This window comes from Podarcis raffonei, chromosome 8, assembly GCF_027172205.1.
Source record: "Podarcis raffonei isolate rPodRaf1 chromosome 8, rPodRaf1.pri, whole genome shotgun sequence".
Taxonomy (NCBI): domain Eukaryota; kingdom Metazoa; phylum Chordata; class Lepidosauria; order Squamata; family Lacertidae; genus Podarcis; species Podarcis raffonei.
In genome coordinates this window covers 18,574,392-18,589,611 of record NC_070609.1, presented here as the reverse complement: position 1 = coordinate 18,589,611, position 15,220 = coordinate 18,574,392, and the positions used below count along the sequence as shown (strand labels likewise).

Sequence of the window (15,220 nt, the reverse complement as noted above, 5' to 3'; positions counted from 1 at the left end):
ATCCATGTCAAGGTCCATCAACTTGGGCAGCTGAGCAGACACAGCACCTGAGCTCTGCTTCCCTTTTGTATTTTTCATGCAGATTGCAGGCATGTGGAGCTCACCTGTTCTGAGCCCAATCCGGCTGAGGAATCACACCCCTGCTCCCAGAGCTAGTGAACCCCACCTGGCCAGCTAGGGAGCTGGGCTGTGGGCCTTTGGCTGCCTCAGCCTTCTGGAGCACATTGCCCACTGCTCTCTACGCCTTGGAGCCAGCTATGTTTGTGGAGACAGGGGCCTCTTTGGCTCTGGGGATGGGTACTGCTGCTCTGGATCCTGCGCATTGACCTCCATGCCCTCGCCATCCCAGCTCCCTGCGAATACTTCCCCAGCTTGCCCCAGTGTGTCCCATTCCTGGCTACACCCCTCGCCGGGATCTTCTTCCTCCTCCCCATCCTCCTGCCAGTTCATGACACACAACAGGAAATTCACTCTGCTCCACCTGACTCCCATCACTTGTATCTGACTGGTGGGTGAGCTTCTGGGTTCTTAAGGAAAACAAGCTAGATTCCGCAAGCCGTAGAGCGCAGGTGGGCAGACAGGCTTGTGTGCTGTACTTAGCTTTTTACTACAACCCCCCAGATCCATCAATCATAGCCTCGTGCAAAAGGGGAACTAAAGAATTCTGAGCCCAGAAGTAAACTGAGCTCCTAGTCGTTCCACACAAAAATCCACTCCTGGTTATTCCAAGTTTCCTCCATTTCAGCAATATAATTATGGCAGGTTGGGGCAGAGAATCATTTTGCTGTTGCTACTATGAACCATAAGGTTCATAGTCCTTAATCATACTCCTTGTCAATCTACTACAGATCACCCAGAGATCTACCTGGTGGGTCCTGAGCTGGTAGAGGATTTGTGGGCATGTTCTACTCTAGAGCATCCTCTTGGTCTCTTGGGTCCCACCTTTGTCTCCTGCTGAAAGAACCACTTGCCAGTGTCTCTGGCACTCCTGAGACAATCTTAGGCTGGTGGCAACTGGGGAAATTGCCCTGTGGTGCCAACCTGACCTTGGAATGCTCTCCTCAAGGTTCCCTTCTGAGGAGCTTCAGATGTCAAGCCAAGACCATTTTACTTGTCCAGGCTATTAATGATTGTCTTTCACAGCCGGTTGAGGTCTTCTGTGTTATTTTTATCGTCGTTTAACTGCTGCTTTTGTCTTATCGTTTTGTGGTCTGGATTCCTTTTTTGGGATGGGAGGATGTCATTTAAATAATTCATGGTTAAAACAAAAATAATGTGTGTGTGTTTCTGCAAGCCACCTAGAGAATCTTTAATTGTGAGGCGGGATGAGATATCTATCTATCTATCTATCTATCTATCTATCTATCTATCTATCTATCTAGTATGATCTGAGAACATGGTCCAGATAACGCACCCCTGCAACTTATTATTGCCTGGGTAGGGATGGGGAAGGATGCCATCTTTTAGGGAAGCTTCTCCAAGAACACTGACAAAGAGCTATACCCAACTCAGTTTTACTCAAGAGCAGTCATTGAACTCAATGGACCTACGTTTGTCATGTCCATTCATTTTAGCGTGTCAGCTGTGGGTGTGACTAGCATTAGATGCAGCCAAGGGGGGCGGGGGGGGGGGCAAGGAGTAGCCTCACATGACAGGCTCCTCATTGTGGGCAGCCTTCCCATGCATTGTCCAGAACACGTGAAGGAAAAATCAACAACACAGCCCTTCTAGGAAGAAGCCGAGCTGAACTCCGTAGGTGTCAAGAAGGATGGAGAAGGCACTAGTGCATGGCTATGAAGTCATCAAGCCTTGGTTGGCAGCATCATTCAGGACCCCCTCGGCCATGAAGCTCCCTAGGTGAACCTGGGCCAATCTATTTCAAAGCATTCTTGTGAGGATAAAATAGAAAGGGGGGGCACAGGGACTAGGCATGCTGTTTAAGCTTCTTGCGAGTGAGATGGGTTGTACGTGTCATAAAAAATAAGCATAGACTCATAAGGGGACCCAAGAGTCATTTAGTCCAACCCTCTGTAAGGCTACCCACAACTGTCCCTAAGTGGTCTCAAACCACCAACCTTCTGGTTAACAGCCAGACACATTGACCCACTGCACCTCTTCAATGGAACAACAGTTTTTGTTATCCTTTGCCAGGATCTACTGGAATCATTAACCGTGAAAACAGATTTCCTTCAGCCCTCCTGCTATGGCTACTGAAAGGGACTGCTTGCTTTCTGGACCTCTGCAACTCCCCAATGCTACAAAGGATTAGGCCCAGCCTGGCCCTTTGTGACTTATGCCCCTACAACATGGATCACTCAAGCTCCCTAGTGACGGGGTGGAGGAGACACAGAAGATCACACACTTTAAAAACACTCCCCATATACACACAGAGAGATTCCGATCCACGGTCTTTATTCCGCTCCCTAATAAATAAGCCCCAGCACCTCTGTGGAACCTTGAACACAAAGGATCGTTAACACTGAACACAGCTACAAAACTGGGGGGGGGGAGCCCCCTCACCACAACCTTGGTGAGGGGGAAGAAGGGAGAAAGGGGGAGGTCAGAAACCTGGGCCTTCCAAGGTCTTGAGTCGGGAGTGGAGAACATAGGGCTGGCAGACACACACCCCTCCCCAGGAGGGGGTGGATTTCAAGATTAGAATCCCCCTCAGGCAGTATTTGAAGGGCACCTGGGGCCCTGACTGGCAGTGCAACCTCATTTTAAAGTGACAGTACAGCTAGGCCTTGGCAAAGCCCATTTGTTGCCTGGGAGACGGGCCTAGGAGGAATCGGGCAAAGGAGTCCTGGAGTCTAGGAACGTGTTGCTGTCCACATGGGAGTAAAAAAAATAAAAGTAAAACCCAGGAGCCCCGACTCTGTGGCCACTGTGCTGCACTCCTTCAGACTGCCCTCCTCTCCAAAAAAAAAAAAAAAAGCTGTGTTTGGCATTTTCATTGCGGAAAATAACGGATTAGGGCAGCTGGCACAGCAGAAACCTCCCAAAGCCAGAAAGCTTTTGGCATAGACTGGGGTACTCCTGGACTCACTGCCCACCCCCACACCAGTGATGGAAATGCATAAATAGGATTACTGGTGGGTTTGACCCAGCTGCCTTTGGCTCCCTTGCCTGGGCATGCTCTTAAGTCAGGGATGGGGAACCTGTGGCCCTCCAGATATTGTTAGACTCCAGCTCCCATCAGCCCCAGCCACCATGGCCAGCAGTCAGAGATGATGGGTGCTGTAGTCCATCAACATCTGGAGGGCCGTCCCTGCTCTAGGTTAACTCTCACGTGGGCAAGGGGCACAGAACCCCCTCAAGGGTCTCAGAAGCTCTCCAACTTCTGTAAATCAGATTTCTGGCCCCATAATGTTCAGGGCCATGCCTACCCTTTCCCCCTTCTGTCAGAGGTAATGTTGTCGAGAAGATCCCTTTAATAAAACAATCGGGCTCGCCAAAGGATGGAAACAGGAGGAGAAGGAGCAAGGAAGGATTCAATACGGACTCTTGGTTTCCCATCTCTCAACCACTTGTGTGTGTGAGAGAGAAGGAAATCGCAGATCGATTGCCCTCAACATGGAGGAGGAAAGCGGGTCCTTGCTGTCCCAGCTGTTGGGTGAAATCTCAACACAAGAGATACAGGCACCGCCACCTGTCCACTGAAGTTCCCAGTCACACACACTCCAAACAACAGCTGGAAAGAAGGTAGAGAAAGGAAGCTGGAGCAGCAGAAGTCAAAAGCTCTCTGGGGTCCTGTGAGGAATATAAATAGCACTTAAAGGGGGAGGGGATAAAATGAAGTCACTGCAGAGACCCTCAGAGAGAAAAAGAGAGGATGAAAATGCTCCGGGAGAAAGCTCCCCGAAGCAGGAAAGTGGTGGCGGTGGAATCCATCACTGCGAGTAGCACTCTTGAGGCTAAGGTCCAGCTGTTGGTCTGGCGAGGAGTGGAATGTCGTCCCCTCGGTCGCACGCCGGCCACGGGAGGTGGGTGCCACCGACCCAGCAGCAGTTTTGGAGCAACATCCTTGGGAGAGAGGGAGCGCTGGGGGTTTCACTCCGGCTCCAAGGGGGGCTCAGCCACCGTGATGCCCTGGTGCAGCTTCTCAAGGGAGATTTTCATCTGGAGGGAAGAGGACAGCGTTAGCCCTCCCTGGAGACAGTCAAGTAAGGAGCGGTCATCATTAGAAATGAGGCCCAGGAGCGGATTTATTCTCAGGGCCTGTGGTAGCCACAGCGTCTCTTTCCCAAACCCCATCTGTTGTTGTGCAAACAAAGGCTTCAAAGAGAGGGATTTCAATTGGGAAAATGGCTTGCTGGCGGCAAAGTTTAAGAAACCAACTCTGTCTCAGCACCATGATTCAAATCCTCCCCCCTTCACCTCACATCTCCTTAAGGCTGGAGGGAGAAGAGAAGCACAGAGAAACTCCGGTGTTTGTGAAGACTGAGAAAAGGAAGCCCAAATATTCCTCCATTAGCGCTGAAAAGGACTCAGTCCTTTGTGCATCCCAATGCAATCATGTGCAAAGGATTTGTGTTTTTCAAATGCTCCAAGCATGCAGAAAACACCACTGCCAGAGATTCCCCTCCTGACTCCAGGGCCCCCAAACATTACCCAGGGCAGGAGAAGGGGAGCTGGTGGCACAGATCAATCTGCCAACCAAAGAAGTGACTAGGACTAGATACCCCCCAACATCCTCCGTGGAAAAATGGTGCTATTGCCATTAACTTCCACTGGGTAGGGCTGCCTCAGACCAAACTGGGGGATGTAACGTCACTGAAGCAGTCAAACACAACATTTCCTGTTTGCCCAGAGTGGACACACAGGGGAATGTTGCTCCAGCCAGGAGGACTTCCTGTCGCACCCGGTCTGGAGCATCCTCCCCCTGTGTGTGACCAGGTAGATGGGCGTGACCCTAGCAGACCCTACAAAAGGGCTGGTCACGCAGCCACCTTCCCTTTTTCGCCTTTTCTCCAACTTGCCTTTTGCTGTCTGCTGGCTCTCAGCCAGCAGCGCTTGGGCTCATCCCTCACAGAGGATGAACCCACACTTTTCTCTGTAACAGTAACTACAAGATATAGCCTGCCTTCAGGACCATACTGTGAACTGAATGTAAGTAAACCTTATCATTACTTTTAAAGGAAGACTGTTGTGTCATTATTGTTTTTAAGAGGGAAACTAAAGGGGATTTAGGGACACGGGTGGCGCTGTAGGTTCAACCACGGAGCCTAGGACTTGTAGATCAGAAGTTCGGCGGTTCGAATCCCTGCGACAGGGTGAGCTCCCGTTGCTCGGTCCCAGCTCCTGCCAACCTAGCAGTTTGAAAGCATGTCAAAGTGCAAGTAGATAAATAGGTACTGCTCCGGCGGGAAGGTAAACGGCGTTTCCGTGTGCTGCTCTGGTTCGCCAGAAGTGGCTTAGTCATGCTGGCCACATGACCCGGAAGCTGTACGCCGGCTCCCTCGGCCAATAAAGCGAGATGAGCGCTGCAACCCCAGAGTCAGTTACAACTGGACCTAATGGTCAGGGGTCTCTTTACCTTTACTTAAAGTGGATTTACCAGGAACAATCCAATCTGGACAAGCCAGAGTGGATTGCTTAACTCAAATGATTCTCACGAATCCATCAACTAGCTTCCAGCAATGTACAAGGGAATGTGCTCTGCTACTAGCTCGCTAGCGTGAATGAGGAAGGATAAAATTTAATCAATATACCCTCCCCTACTATTCACAACATTCCCACACAAACAAGAGTGTTCAAATTAGCTCCCCATTAGCGCCCTCGCGATACCCCAAGCTGCAGACCTCACCTCATCTAGAAGCTCTACAGATGCCTTGAGGATCTGCTTCCACTTCTGAACCTCCACACTGTGAAACCGCTTCTGCAGCTCCAGGATCTCAGCCCATTCAGATGCCGTCTGTGGTAGCTTTCTGCCAGGGAGGAGAGAGAGAGTGTACTCTTAGCTGCAATTGACAGGGAAACGTCTTCAAAGCCCCCCTCATCTCCATGCCTTATGTGCTCCTCCACGGTGCTATTGCTCCTGTGCCACAGACCAGTTCCACAAGGCCTCTGTATTCTTAAATGCAGCCCACTTTCCCCTCTCACCTCCTTTCTAACCGAATGTTGCCAACGCATTTAACATTTTAAACAAACTACAGGGCCCGAATCCGTTGTTTCAGATCATAAAGGTAAGACAGAAAAAGATGACGCTCCTCACACTTCTCTCTTGGTTCCTTACCCACTGGAGAGCGCATAGGCCTGCCATGATTCAAAGGTCCGGGCTGTGTGCTCCAGAGACCAGAGCCTGTAGAACAGCATCATGTTCAAGATAACCAAGACCACAAGGCTGGAGAGAGAAAGAGAGAGAGAAATGGCTTGGAAGGAGAAGGGACCACTCGGGCCAAGCTCTTGCCGAAGCGGCCAACCCGTTCGAACCACTTCAGTCTCTACATTTAAAAGACAAACAAGTAGAAATTTATAATGTCAAAGAGAAGCATTATCAGCCAGCTTCTCCCTGGCATGCTACTCTTCTACATGAAGGGATCTATCTACTTGTCTATAGAACATATATATTCAACTATGGGCTCATCCACTTCCTCTTGTCCCACTGTTCCCGCCCAGGGAAAACAGCTCTTTAGCGCTCAATCGAAGCAAAAATGATGTTTGCTCTGATTTAACACTAAAGGGTGGATTTCCCCTTGGAAAGGAGCGGGGCATGAGGAAAACCGCTCGGATCCATGCCTAGAAAGTGTGAGTCAAGCAGGGCAAGTGGAAGTGTGGATGAGCCCCTGTGTTTTACTCAAGAGTGGACCACTGAAATCAATGGACCTAGCCTAGCCATGTTCATTGATTCCGATGGGTCTATTCTGAGAAGGTCTAGCAGCTTGGTGGGCGGTATCCAACAAAGCAGTACCGCAAGTTAAGGGCTTCTGGTTGCACAGCGGAACTTCCCATCGCCCTCCCCTCCAGGAGCATGCCCTGAATCTATTCTCAAGTTTCCCCCAATCCTCCAGAGCATATCTGGGGAAGACGCAGGGGGTGCAAGAGAGGAAGTTCTGCTGTGCAAATAGAAATCCTTGAGCTAACGGAACTACTTTCTTAGATACCGTCAGAAGCAGCCAACAAAGTACCCTCCAGGTGCCATCAGCCCAATCAAGCTTGGTTAATGTTCAGCGGTGATGGGCGTTAGAATATCCTGGGGGGTGGGCACCATGTTGGCATTCAGCCAGGTGACACACATCCCCTCAAAACAGGTTTTTCAATTCAGTCAGAGGTTTTCTAGGCCACAGAAAACGCCCCTGTCCCGTGGGTCCCCCTGTCTAGTTATTATTGACTTACAAGGTGTTAGGAGCAAGGGGAAAGTCTTGCTCCTTCTATCAGGTCAGGCTATTTGTCCATGTGGCCTAAAATTGTCTGCGGACTGGCAAGGTCTATGAGGCTTGACAACCATATGTCAGGAGTGCTCTGATGGTGTTTCCTGCTTGGCAGGGGGTTGGACTCGATGGACCTTGTGGTCTCTTCTAACTCTATGATTCTATGAAGGTCTCAAACAGAGACTTTTCACATCGCCTGCTACTTTTTGCTTGCAATAGCACAGGCGGAACCCGGGAACTTCACTGAGCAAGTGTTTTGTAAAGCACATGTGCTCTGTCATGGAATTATAGCTCTTCTCCGTGTGTTTTAACTCTCTGGAGCTATCCATGCATGTACCAGGCACTTCTGGCTCAACTGCGGAGCTATGGCTCCTTCAGCCTTTTTGCAAACAAGAGGACCCGAGTTCAGGCCCTGCAATATTGCTCAGTTACATTTGGCTCTAAGAACGCACAACCGTTTGCAGCTTCCCTGCTCAGAGCATTAAAAATACAAGGCATGAGTGCCTATTAGTGTATGCTACGCTGAGTGGATGATGCCAGCATCTGACATCTCTCTTTGGGAAATCAATAGCATGTAGCTCATTAGAGCGCAGTATTTAAAGAAAGTAAATGCAGGGGTTCAGCGCAGATGCTGGTGAGGGTGGTTGAGACAGGGCATGGGTCTGCGCCATTTAGCTTAAGTGGTAGCAAGCATTCTCCCCCTCCCCCCCTTGTTAGGAAAACAGCCCGATGCGATAAGAGACAATAGTCTGTGATGATCCCTCCAGGTTAGTTTTTAAGTGATCAAGTGGAGGCTGCAGCGATAATATCGAAAATGTACAGATCATGTTGCAAATGCACTATGTGAACTCAGCCTGAGCTGAAGGACAGCAGTATACAACAAGACTTGATCCCTGTGTAATCCATGATTTTGCAAATGTTTTTTATATTGGTTGCAAAATTCAGCATGCCAGTAGTCTTCTTTCTCTTTTGCTTGCTTTCTTTTGCATTCTCTTTGTTCGATTTTATTTCTTTTGCATTATCTCTCACTTTCTTACTTTCTCTCTTACATTCTCTCTTTCGCATTCTTTTGCACTGTTTTCTTTCTCTTTTGCTTTCTCTTTCACATTTGCTTGCATTATTGCCTTCTCTCTTTCGCATTTTTCTCTTTCATATTTCTTTCTTTTGCATTCTCTCTTTCACATCCTTTTTCTTTTGCAGCCTCTCTTTTCTTTCTCCCTCTTTCACATTCTTCCCCCCTCACATTTTCTCTTGTTCTCTCTCTCTCTCTCTTGGAAAATCCCTGGCCCACAGATTAAGCTTTGATCATGTGAAGGCAGAGATTGGGGGGGGTGAGGGGTCAGAAGCCACAAGGAAGAGAGAAGAGAGGGGCTAAGCAGGCCACCCAGCTGTCGGGGGACACAACTTTGGTGTGTCACGAAGCACTTTGTTCCTTGCCATAACTGCCAGGCACAGGCAAAGATAAGGAAGCAGTATGCAACTTCATATAACTTAGCCAGGGTAAAGAACTCAGGCTATCTGTCTATGGATCGTTATTTTCCTTTTCCTTTGCTTTTAATTCAGATAAAAGCCCTGAGTACAAAACAACCAGTAAGGGGGAAAAGGGCAAGCAGGGAGAAAGTGGAGGACAAAAGGAGTGGAGGAAGGAATGCACAGACGAGTGGAGGATGACAAACAGGCTCAGGGACATGGAGCCAGAGGAGATGGTTGTGGCAGCAGGGAGGAGGGTGGCAAAGAGCATAAGCGGTGAGGTGTTGGGGTGTTATCTGTCAGCATCCAAGGCAAGGGATGGTGTTTGTGAGTCAACAGCAGGGTCAGTGCAGGATGGGGTTCAGGTTAGGGGCAAGGCCCAAAGGGGGCCCGAGGCAGAAGCACAGTTGGGGGAGTGAGACTGGCATACGATACCTCACACAGATCCTGTGCGGAGGCAGAGGTGGAAGAAGGAAAGAAAGAGACGTGTGACGCTTTGCTCGTGCTTCCGGCCCGGAAAAAAAACACACCAAAAAAAGCAGGGGATCCTATCCTGAGTCTCTCCCCCCCCCCACACCAAATGCTCACCATTACTATTAAACAAGCAAGGCCCTTGACCCTGCTCTTGCGTCTTTCTCACGGCAGAACAACACACAGAAATGGGAGGGCGAGGTTTAAGAGACGCAGGAAGCTGACTGCTACCAGGAGAAGATCATGTGTCGATCTCATCCAGTACTGGCTGCTCATAAGAGGCTGCCGCTCTCTGGGGTCTCAGGAACAGTGTCTTTCTGGTGCCCCAGGGGCCAATCTGCATGCAAAGTGTGTGCTCCGCCCCTGAACCAGGGCCCCACCCCTTACCCAGCACAAAGAGAGAAAGCGGTGAGCGAAAACCTTCACTTCATGCACTTTGAGGCATTGGGCTGGATGTGCGCGATGCACTAAACATGGCAACCGTGGGTTGTGGGCTGGTGCTGACCTTTAAAGCCCTAAACGGCCTCGGCCCAGTATACCTCAAGGAGCATCTCCACCCCCATTCTTCAGCCCAAACACTGCGGTTCAGCTCCCAGCTCTGAGGGCCTTCTCAGTAGTGGTGCCCTCCCATCAGATTCCAAACATAAAAAGCTACCCAACTTTCCGAAGGCATCTGAAGGCAGCCCTGTATCAGGAAGTTTTAAATGTCTGATGTTTTACTGTGGCTTTATAATTTGTTGGGAGCTGCTGGAGCAACCCAGTCATATGGGCGGCATGCTGCTGCTGCTACTATTACTATTACAGTGGAACCTCTGTGTTTGAGCGTCTCAGAAGCTGAACGTTTCGGTTTTCAAACGCTGAAAACCCGGAAGTGAATGCTTCCATTTTCGAACGCGCCTCAGAAGTCGAACGGCTTCCAAGGCATGTTTCTCCATTGAACTTGCAGCAGCCCTTTGCACCTTGGTTGTCGAACGTTTCAGAAGTCGAACGGTCTTCCAGAACTGATTACATTTGACAACCAAGGTTCCACTGTATGTATTTTTTTTTTTTTTTTTTATTTTATTTCCTATGCTAAACGGCGTTTCCGTGTGCTGCCCTGGTGCTGGCTCCCCAGAGCAGCTTTGTCACGCTGGCCACGTGACCCGGAAGTGTCTCCGGACAGCGCTGGCCCCCGGCCTCTTAAGTGAGATGGGCGCACAACCCTAGAGTCGGACACGTCTGGCCCCTACAGGCAGGGGTACCTTTACCTTTATGCTTGTCCTACACAAGAACAGGTTGTGCTCTTACTTTGCTTCCCAATCCAGCTCACGTCTGCACTGCACATTTAAAGCACTCTTATGCCACATCAGCAGTCATGACTCCCCCCCTCCCTCCAGCTTCCTAGCTGGTTGACGGTGCTGGGAATCGTAGCCTTGCAAGGGGTCTCCTAACAGCTCTCAGCACACTCAAACTACAGTTCCCAGGACCTTGCGGGGTCAAGACTATTAAAGTGGTGCTAGGGCACTTTCAGGTATGGTGTGAGGGTGCTTTGCTAGGAGATGAACCCCACTGAACACAGTGGGACTCACCTCTGAGTAAACATGCCTGGGGCCGCGACAGCTCCTAAGAGGCTTTAGATCCCACCCCAATCCCCGGCTCCCCGTTTCCCAAGCCAGCAGCTGCCTTACACCAAGCTGATGATGAGAATCACGGTGGAGACGGTCTGGCCTTGGCCTTGTTCCGACAGCTGCTCCGAGAGCCGAGAGGTCAGGCTGCCTGCAGGGAAGGAGAAGGCCCGCAGGTCAAGGGCTGTTGCAAGCATCGTGTCCTGCAGATCCAGGGAGACAGCCCAGTGCGGAAGGGAAGGGGACAGGCTGGACCCCGGTGCGAGGGGGGCCTACCTGAGGGACGGATGGTGCGGGCTGCCCCCTCACCATCAGGCAACGTGGGGAGCAGGGGCTCGACGTGGGGGGCTCTCCAGCTCAGGGTGCGCTTCCGGCGGCGCAGGCCGGACAGGAGCCCCCGCGGCTCCTTGCCATGGCAGCTCTCTTCCAGCAGGGCCTTCTCTGCCTGCACCAGCGCCAGCTCTGCAACAGAGGGAGCGGGAGGGGAGGCTGAAAGCTCCATAGTAGACTCCCAGGGGAGGCTGCTCCTGCCCTGCCAACCTCTGTCAGCCCTCTGCCAACCCTCCACCTGCCTGCCTTTTTAACTACAGGGCCTTCTTAGTAGTGGTGCCTGCTCTGCGGAACACCTTCCCATCAGACGTCAAGGAGATAAATAGCTATACAACTTTTAGAAGACATCTGAAGGCAGCTCTCTATAGGGACGTTTTAACCGTTTGGTGTTTCATTATGTTTTCATATCTGTTGGAAACCACCCAGAGTGGTTGGGGCAACCCAGTCAGATGGACAGGGTGTAACAACAAAAACAACAACAACAATAATCAACCCAGGGCCCTGGCTGTCAGGTCCCTTCTCCTTAGTCTCAGTTTTGCCTTTGTAGGATTCAGCAAGGAGGAGGGGGACAAAACTAGCATTAGCTATCTCTGCCCGTCATTGACTCTGGCGCCACCTACTGTTGGGCTCCCTGCCTCCTACCCTACCAGTCCCAATGAGCACCAGCTACCACTGCTTTCTCCTCCAGAGCATGAATCCCCCCCCCACATGCCCACAGATAAAGCAACCCAGACCCAGGGCCAATGAAACTACGGGGCGCTATGATCCCCCACACGGGACAAAGCAGGGGGCAATCCCGGCCCCTAAGGCCCCTGGCGGTGCTGCTCTGTGCTCAGATTTCTGGAGTGCAGCTCTGCCCTTTTGCTTGCCATACCCAAGTGCTGAAAGTATTCTTCCACGCCGCTCCAGGTGTTTTTCTCAATGAGCGTTTTCACCAGGTTCCATGGCTGCTTCCGGTACCGGATCTCAGAGGAGACTCTGCGATAAAGGAAAATAAAAGCTTCTGATGAAGCGGCCTGTGAAAGCTCACTCCACAGATTCTATGGAAGTATTCAAGCAGAGGCTAGATGGCCATCTGCTGGGGATGCTGTTATTATATACTTTGTTGGACTGAATAGGGGGGTTAGACTACGCTGAGGTTCCCTCCAACTCTGTGACCGTATGATTCCATGATAAACACTCCTATGGCCTTAAATGGATTAATCCATTCCAGACTTTTAAAAACAACCCCTCAAACAGCAATTTAACATGATTTTTACTATCTAACAAGACCATTTCTGGGTTAGGGTTAATTTTAGAACTGGGTTAGTGTTAGGGTAAGGATTAGAATGAGGGTTAGGTTTGGTGTTGTTTTATGTTTTCTTGTGGTTTTGATTCATTTGCGGTTGGTTTGCTTTTTTCAATTTGTTGTGTTGCTGCTTTTTTCACGAGTTGCAAGACTGTTGGTTTTGTGGTTTTCTGGATAGTTTCAGACTATATGTTTCCGGGTTTGGGGCATTCGAATTCCAAGTTGTTCGTGAACTAAGCTGTTTGAAAACTGAGGTACCACTGTACTGTTTTGGGGGGACAGGGGGCAGGCAGGTGTGGGGGACTCCCTGGTCCTGAATGGGGTAACTAACTGTACCCCTGAAGGACCAGGTGCGCAGCCTGGGAGTCATTTTGGACTCCCAGCTGTCCATGCAGGCGCAGGTCAATTCTGTGTCCAGGGCGGCTGTTTACCAGCTCCACCTGGTACATAGGCTGAGACCCTACCTGCCCGCAGACTGTCTCACCAGAGTGGTGCATGCTCTAGTTTTCTCAGGCTTGGAATGCTGCAATGCGCTCTACGTGGGGCTACCTTTGAAGGTGACCCGGAAATTACAACTAATCCAGAATGCAGCAGCTAGACTGGTGACTGCGAGTGGCCGCCGAGACCACATAACACCAGTCCTGAAAGACCTACATTGGCTCCCAGTACGTTTCCGAGCACAATTCAAAGTGTTGGTGCTGACCTTTAAAGCCCTAAATGGCCTTGGCCCAGTATACCTGAAGGAGCATCTCCACCTCCATCATCCAGCCCGGACACCAAGGTCCAGCTCCGAGGGCCTTCTGGCGGTTCCCTCACTGCAAGGTTACAGGGAACCAAGCAGAAGGCCTTCTCAGTTGTGGCACCTGCCCTGTGGAACACCCTCCCATCAAATGTCAAGGAAATAAACAACTATCTGACCTTTAGAAGACATCTGAAGGCAGTCCTGTTTAGGCAAGTTTTTAATGTTTTATCATGACAGTAAGAGCTGTTCGACAGTGGAATTTGCTGCCAAGGAGTGTGGTGGAGTCTCCTTCTTTGGAGGTCTTTAAGCAGAGGCTTGACAACCATATGTCAGGAGTGCTCTGATGGTGTTACCTGCTTGGCAGGGGGTTGGACTCGATGGCCCTTGTGGTCTCTTCCAACTCTATGATTCTATGATCATGTTTTTAATATTCTGTTGGGAGCTGCCCAAAATGGCTGGGGAAACTCAGCCAGATGGGAGGGGTATAAATAATAAATTACTATTCTTCTTATTATTATTAATGGTCAGGGATGTTGAGAGCTGCAGTCCAACATCACCTGGAGGACCACAGGTTTCCCACCCCTGTTTTACGTTGCCAAGGGATTCTCGCTGGTTTTGCCTCGAGAGATAAACTGGGTCAACATGCCACAAGGAGAGGAAACCAGGCCTGAAGCTGCGGGGACAAGGGGGAGGAACCAGTACCTGAGTCGGGCCTTGCTCTTGGCTACAGCAGTAATACAGTATCGATGCGCTGTGTAGAAGTAGTCCTGGTACGGGATCCCCTGTGTGACCACTTCTGAGTCAACCACGCAGCCCCCGCTTTTGGAGCTGGTACGGAACAGAGTCTGGCCGTTGAGCGAGAAAGGGGAGAAGATAGACCTGTGAGTTCTGCAGTCATGCACACATTTTAAGGAAGGGCAGCCGCCTTAACTTGCTTGCAGCAAACTTAGCAAAGTCTTGTGGCACTTTCAAAGCTTAAAAAAATTATTACAGCATAAGATTCCATGGACTAATGGGTATCTATCTATCTATCTATCTATCTATCTATCTATCTATCTATCTATCTCAACACCCACAGCATACATTTAAAGCACATTTAACATGCCTAAAGCACGTGGTTTCCCCCAAATAATCCTGGGTATTGTAGTTTGTTAAGGATGCTGGGATTTGTAGCTCTGTGAGGGGTAATCTACAGTTCCCAAGATTCTTTGGGGGAAGTAATATGCTTTAAATATATGCTTTTTCTTTCCAGTAGCACCTTAAAGACCAACTAAGTTAGTTCTTGGTATGAGCTTTCGTGTGCATGCACACTTCTTCAGATACACTGAAGAACACTGAAGTGTATCTGAAGAAGTGTGCATGCACACGAAAGCTCATACCAAGAACTAACTTAGTTGGTCTTTAAGGTGCTACTGGAAAGAAAAAAAATTTTTTGTTTTGACTATGGCAGACCAACACGGCTACCTATCTGTAACTTAAATATATGCTGTTGATGTGACTATATGTAGGTTTAGATGCATACATATTGTGGTACGAGGGGGTAGTAAGCAGTGACAGGACAGGAAATTAAACTGAGGAAATACAGAGAGTGACGATTCAGAACCATGCAAGGTAAGCCTGGTGACCCTTTATGACAGCAGCAATAGGTGGTAAAACAATGAACTCGGGAAAGAGAGTTAACCGAAATCTGTATAGTGGTACCTCGGGTTACAGACACTTCGGGTTACAGACTCTGTTAACCCGAAAGTAGTACCTCGGGTTAAGAACTTTACCTCAGGATGAGAACAGAAATTGTGCGGCGGCAACAGGAGGCTCCATCAGCTAAAGTGGTACCTCAGGTTAAGAACAGTTTCAGGTTAAGAACGGACCTCCGGAACGAATTAAGTTCTTAACCAGAGGTACCACTGTAGTGAGAAGGAAGGCTGTTCTCTCTATTCAGAACCAA

General features: G+C 49.8%; 1 protein-coding gene across 8 annotated transcripts in view; it reads right to left on the bottom strand.

Annotated features, from left to right (window-relative positions):
* Positions 1 to 3,413: 3,413 nt before the first annotated feature.
* Positions 3,414 to 15,220, bottom strand: part of GRAMD1A (GRAM domain containing 1A) — a 51,223-nt gene continuing 39,416 nt past the window's right edge. For 7 of the 8 annotated variants that reach the window (XM_053398287.1, XM_053398291.1, XM_053398294.1 and 4 more), the window contains 7 exons: positions 13,978 to 14,120; positions 12,120 to 12,223; positions 11,192 to 11,377; positions 10,979 to 11,066; positions 6,236 to 6,343; positions 5,807 to 5,927; positions 3,414 to 4,119 (listed from right to left, as the gene is read on the bottom strand). In XM_053398287.1, the coding sequence (XP_053254262.1) occupies positions 4,051 to 4,119; positions 5,807 to 5,927; positions 6,236 to 6,343; positions 10,979 to 11,066; positions 11,192 to 11,377; positions 12,120 to 12,223; positions 13,978 to 14,120 (819 nt within the window). In that variant the 3' untranslated portion in view covers positions 3,414 to 4,050. The remainder of the gene's footprint in view (positions 4,120 to 5,806; positions 5,928 to 6,235; positions 6,344 to 10,978; positions 11,067 to 11,191; positions 11,378 to 12,119; positions 12,224 to 13,977; positions 14,121 to 15,220) is intronic. The other variant, XM_053398290.1, reaches the window with a different exon arrangement.